Here is a 6,152-nt window from a genome sequence, read left to right as displayed (position 1 = left end):
GGTAGGGGTGATCAGGCCGGCGGGGGAGAGTAGTTAGGGATCAGGCTGGCAGGGGATAGCAGTTAGGAATCAGGGCGGCAGGCAGGTGAGTGGGTAGGAGCCATCAGTCCTGGATTGTGAGAGGGATGTCCCAGATTGGAGAAGGTGCAGGCTGGGCTGAGGGACACCCCATCCCTGCAAGAATTTCATGCACCAGGCCTCTAGTTATTAATAAGAATAAAATAAATACACTTTAAAAATTTTACAGAATTGTATGCATGTGTACACACTTTATTAAATTTGCATTTTAAGATATACACAAGGTCAGCATTTCACAAAATTTCCCATTATTCCAAAAGCAGTTATCATGAAATACAATGATTACATAAGTCAGTCAAGCAAAAAGAGCATCATCTATAGGATTTTCTTACCATATCATCTCTTGTATTTATCTTCAAATAGAAGCCTGAAATATGATATAATATAGAATAGGAAGAGATAATTTTAATTTATAACAATGATCACTTTTCAAATATTAAATTTTATATAAAAATAAAGGGGTTCTCTTAACCAAGCTAATCTGAAGATTAGCATCTCTACCTTTTATTTATCTCAAAACAATCCCTGCAGAAACTTAACTTTCTAGTCCATTTAAACAATAAAGTTAACCATCTTGCTTCCTAGTTCTCATACCATTGGAACAATTTCATTTTCCTGCCCTAATTCTACCCCACCACGGAATTTGAAAAATAAATATCATCACATTCCAAAGGTTATTTCTTAAGAGTTCTAAATTAGAGCCACTAAATGGCCAAAAGTGTCCCTTTAAGGCAAAAAGACAGTAGAGTGAATGTGGATAAGTATCCTGTAAGATAAAACCATCGCTCAATATTATATAGGAAGAAACATCTTAACATGGTTCTTTCACAAACAGAATAAATACGCTGAATACCATAGAAATAATGTTTCTTTAAAATGGCATACTAGAGAACAATCTTCATAATATACACACTTAGGTTTGAAGGATTATGGCCTTTGCACAGGTGAAAGCAATATGAGAAATAAAGCCATTAATGGTGGTTATTACTATTTAAAATAAATAACGCATCTGATGCTGTAACAGAACTACTTATTGCTAGCTAAGTGATGCTCTCTTACAATTCAGAGAGAATATGTTTCCCTTCAAGCTATACAGTATTACTAGTCAGCGAGTACCTGCAAAGTGCAACATCTTCCTTCAAGATTCAAGGATCTTTGCCTTCAAAACATACAAGTGCAGTAGTTTTCGTTTCTTACATACATTCAAAAATGGAATAGTATGATCCTAGCAGGCAAATTTGCATATTAAATACAGACTATCCACCCACAATATATGAACATTAAAAGAAATCTATCATGACAGACATTTTTACACAATTTTAAATAATAAATAACACAACAATAGACTACAATAGGTTTTTAAAATAGCTCCATTCAGGATTTACCTTTTAAAAATTAACTTCTGGTATCTCAGATTATCATGTACAATGTTCACAGCTCAAACAGCTTCTTAAAAGCAGCAGAGTTCACAATAACATTGATTTTTTTTTCAGTTCCTACTCCACATAGATATTAAATTGCCTTGCTATAAGGCAGCATGAAAAAGAACTGGATTCTGATTCTGGTGGCAACACAATGACCAAAACACAGTCAGCAGCACCACTCATCACACGACAAAACAAAAGAATTTAATGTCACAAAAGTAATCAGAAAAAAGCAGCAATCAAAAAACAGTATGTGGCAGTCACATAAAGCCCCCTTTTCTAGGTACCTTATGATATACATCTTTACCCCAAGGCATCTCAGGCCTCAGAATACCACCCAGGGCAAGCTGTCAAGCTTCATGTATGCTTTCCAGACAGTAGTTAATGGGTAAATAACATTATTCATTCATTTGTAGGTGCTCCACACATCTGGTCAAGGCAGGAATTTCTTCTCCTTGATAACACCACCTAGAAATATTAATAATATTGTATATATTCCTTAGGGTAACAGATTTGGGGAGAAAAATATCAACTGTGGTAGCTAAGTCACAGGAATTTGTGTGGTGACTACTCCAGACATCATGTAAGTTCATTTACACTCTCAGCACTAAAATCAATCCTCATGTCATACACTCCAACAACAAAGAAGCAATATGGGTAGTAATGAAAGCAACTATGTGTTTTTTCCGTTCTGTGAGAAATGGCAAGTGAGCAGCTCAAACAGGAAAAGGAAACCAAACAATGTGCTTTAAACTGATGCAGAAAAATAAAAAATATATATATAAAATGAAAAGCAACTCATCTATTATGAAATAGATTTGAAACTATGTAGCCAACAGAGGACAAATAATTTGTCAAGCAAGAGAATTTCTGATCTACTCTGGGTGTCATATAACTGCTGGGAAAAGAAACCATTATCAAAAATACCTATCAGTAAAAAAAATACATACCAGTAAAAAAAAAATACATATCAGTGCTTTCCTTAAACGTATTTGAGATTTAGTCCCTAGATCCAAAATGTGATCAGCAAAAAGAGAGAGACACACACACACAAGTAAGGTCACTATCCTCATAAAATTGAACTGTAGAGGAGAGATGCCAAAAAAAGAATGGTGTCAAAATGGTTTAAATATGTAATACTTTAATCCTCATTGTGGATCAAAGTTCTCTGTGTTCCTCTCACTGAATGATTTATGTAGGAAACAGCAGCTAAAACACTGAATCAGAAATGGGTAATTCACTTGGGTGAGAGATCATCCATCAAGATGAATGGAGGGCATGAATTGGAGCATGCTACTGGAGACTCTGCAATCGTGCTGCCTTTAGCCAGTGAGTCTGAGGATAAGACACTGCTGCTACTGCTACTACTATTGCTATCCAAAATATCTGAACTGAAGACAAAGCAAAAAGAATTATAAGCAGATGTATCTATCAGGGTAAAAGTAAACATAACATGCAAAAACATAGTTTTAAGAACTCACAAATCAGTACTGCATTTGTAAATAATAAAAAGCAAAAAAGCAATAGCAATGAACTACGTTATCATGTACTATATTCAAATACCTGTGAAAGTAAGACACTCGAGGTTCCCTATCATTTTAGTGCTCTCCAGAAGGCACCAGAATGTCAATAAGCCTTCCTCTTGACAAGTCACAGTTTTAGTGAGGTTGTTCCCTTATCTTCAGCTAAAGAGATTTCTACCTTATATTTATCTTCTTACCTTCCCATCAGTCTCACAGTAGAAGGAAATGGTTACTAATTGAAGTACCTACCCTGAACTGTGTGAAGTATTCTATCAAACAGTGCTTCATGGTCCTTCTACTACAGAACCAAATCTTTCAACTGCACTAGATTTTACCACTTCTTCACTCCCAAAAGGATTTTGATTCAAACACATTTTTTCTAATTTCCTCCATTATTTGCATTTCATATTCTTCTCATTTTATGAACTTCTTACCCTCTTTCCTTTCTTCTTGTTTTCAAAACCCAAAGGTCTCCCTACCACCTCTAAAAGATTCCTTTCTTTGATCCCTTCTATTACTATCCAGTTAAGCTTCTAAAAGGAATGCTCTCCATAGCCCAGCTGGCATGGCTCAGTGATTGAGCACTGACCTTTGAACCAGGAGGTCATGGTTCAATTCCAGCTGGGGCATATACTCTGGCTGTGGGCTCAATCCCCAGTGTGGGGCATGCACGAGGCAGCCGATCAATGATTCTCTCTCATTGTTGATGCTGCTCTCTCTCTCCCTTTCCCTTCCTCTCTGAGATCTATAAAAATATATTTTTTAAAAATAAAAGGAATGCTCCATATCAGTGATGGCGAACCTATGACATGCGTGTCAGAGGTGACACGCAAACTCATTTTTTTGGTTGATTTTTCTTTGTTAAATGGCATTTAAATATATAAAATAAATATCGATATATAAATCTTTGTTTTACTATGGTTGCAAATATCAAAAAATTTCTATATGTGACATGGCACCAGAGTTAAGTTAGGGTTTTTCAAAATGCTGACACACCAGCTCAAAAGGTTTGCCATCACTGCTCTATATCCACAGACCGAATACCCTCAAAGTCCTTTCACCTCTTTAATCCTGACAACTGGCTTCTGCTCCTACCCTACCACTAAAACTCCTGATCTGGGGCATCAAGAGCCTCTACAACCCAGCACAGGGATACCTTATCCATCCAGCCCAAGCCCTCGTGGCTCCCAACAATCAGTCTGCCCTTCCTCATAAATCTGCCTTCATATTGCAGCTTTCACAATTAAAAGCCTTCACCATTTGCCACCAGGCTGCCTTTCCAGCTTTGATTCCCATCAATCCAACATATAAACTCTATGCTCTATTTGGCCCAAATTCACTCATTCATTTATTCTATTACTGAGTTCCTGCCAAGTGCAGGAATTATGCTAGATATTAGAAAACAATGGTGTATAAGACAGACATGGTTCCTGCCCTCATCAAAATTACAGAACAGTGCAGAATACAGACATTGAAATAATTATACTAATAACTATATTATAATCTATGATTAAAGCAATAAAGGAAAGATACAAGGGACTCTGAGAGTATATAACATGGGAAACCTGATCTAATTTGAAGGAACAGGGAGGAAGGAGGAACAAGTCTCCCTAAAAGTGAAATTTGAGCTGTCATCTGAAAGATGAGTAGACATGAATGAGGTAAGGTTTGGGGGGAAGCAAGGATAGTTCTAGAAGCCAAAAGCAGGCTAGTGTGGCTGTAGTATAGACAGTAAGAAGAACACGATGAGAAACAAAGCTGGAGAGGTAGTCAGGAAGTTTTAGGATTTACACAAAAATACTTTTTATTTTTGAAAAAGAAACAAAGCAAAGAATTGGAGAAGGAATTGTGAATCAGAATATATGGGTTCTAATTTAAATCTGGTCACTAGCTCCTTTGCAAAAGCCCATCCTGATCTAATGTGTTCTAAGGGTAAATATTATGAGCCTTTAATATTATCATTCGTATGAATTTCTAAGTTAATATATTTCCAGTATAAAGTAACCTGTGATACATTTGGAAGTTTCTGGGCCCTCTACCACCCTCAATGAAATATAACTTCCCACCCACTCTGCTTCTCTATTCTACTATTTTTTCTTCAAATTTCATTTCTTTCTATTAGCACTGGATTTTTTTTACGTGGAGACAGAATATAAACAGGCTTCAGAATAGTAAAAATTAAAATGGAAACGGTATATTCCACAGTACTCCTACTCTGTGCTCACTGCTGTCAAATGCATCATTAATAATACCACTTTTAAGAAAGACGTTTGGATAATTTAACTGGCTCAGATATTTTTTTTCAACCAAAAGGCAAACAGGTCTAAAATATGAATTATTCAAACTACTGAAAGAAAGTTGCACAGATAATCTAAGACATTGGAAAATCAAAACACCTTTATATTTTCTTTGGAATATATGTGATATTTTCCTCCTGCAGGATTTGGCCTAGACTAATATTAAAATAAATTTATTTTCCTAAAGCACATATTGGCTGGGCAGCCGAAGGACATGCTCTGTGCTACTTGGCAGAAATAAATGGGCTTGGATTAAAATTTGGACACCAAGCAGATAATCTGAATGTAAATAAAGACTTTCTTATTCTAACCATCAGACTCATGGTGAGCGCTGGGTTAAAAGATTCCATTTGTAACAAGACCTGCTTACAGAAAACCAAGATGGCGGCACAGGTAAACACCAGAAATTGCTGCCTCGCACAACAACTTCAAAAATACAACTAAAAGACAAAACGGACATCATCCAGAACCACAGGAAGGCTGGCCAAGTGGAAATTCTACAACTAGAAGGAAAGAGAAAAGCACACTGAGACTCAAAGGAGGTGCGGTGTGGAAGTAAAGCAGAGGTATGGCGCACGTGGAAAGGGCTGGCAACTGAGGACACGGTTGTCTTTTTCAATCGGGAGGGGGTCTTAGGCTCCCGACAGCCCTGGACTCCAGTTTCAGGTGAGTCTCTAGGGACCCAGACTCATACAGGGAGAAACTGGACTGTCTGGCATAAGACGGAACTCAAGGTCAGCTTTCTCTCAGAGGTGCTTGCAGTGATTACTGGGACACTGAGACACCGGGCCTCTTAGAGTAGGACTGCGGAGCAGCTATAGCTGCTTGCT

The 6,152-nt window shown here is 37.2% G+C and overlaps 1 protein-coding gene across 11 annotated transcripts in view; it reads right to left on the bottom strand.

Moving 5' to 3' along the window:
* Positions 1-249: 249 nt before the first annotated feature.
* The window catches only part of FAM122B (family with sequence similarity 122B), a 27,775-nt gene continuing 21,872 nt past the window's right edge, over positions 250-6,152 (bottom strand). For 7 of the 11 annotated variants that reach the window (XM_015565071.1, XM_015565074.1, XM_015565072.1 and 4 more), the window contains one exon: positions 1,985-2,893. In XM_015565071.1, coding sequence (XP_015420557.1) covers positions 2,740-2,893 — 154 coding nt within the window. In that variant the 3' untranslated portion in view covers positions 1,985-2,739. The other 4 variants (XM_015565076.1, XM_006765363.2, XM_006765366.2 and 1 more) reach the window with 1 other exon arrangement.

This window comes from Myotis davidii, unplaced genomic scaffold (genome assembly GCF_000327345.1).
Source record: "Myotis davidii unplaced genomic scaffold, ASM32734v1 scaffold760, whole genome shotgun sequence".
Lineage (NCBI taxonomy): Eukaryota > Metazoa > Chordata > Mammalia > Chiroptera > Vespertilionidae > Myotis > Myotis davidii.
This window is presented reverse-complemented; position numbering and strand designations above follow the sequence as displayed.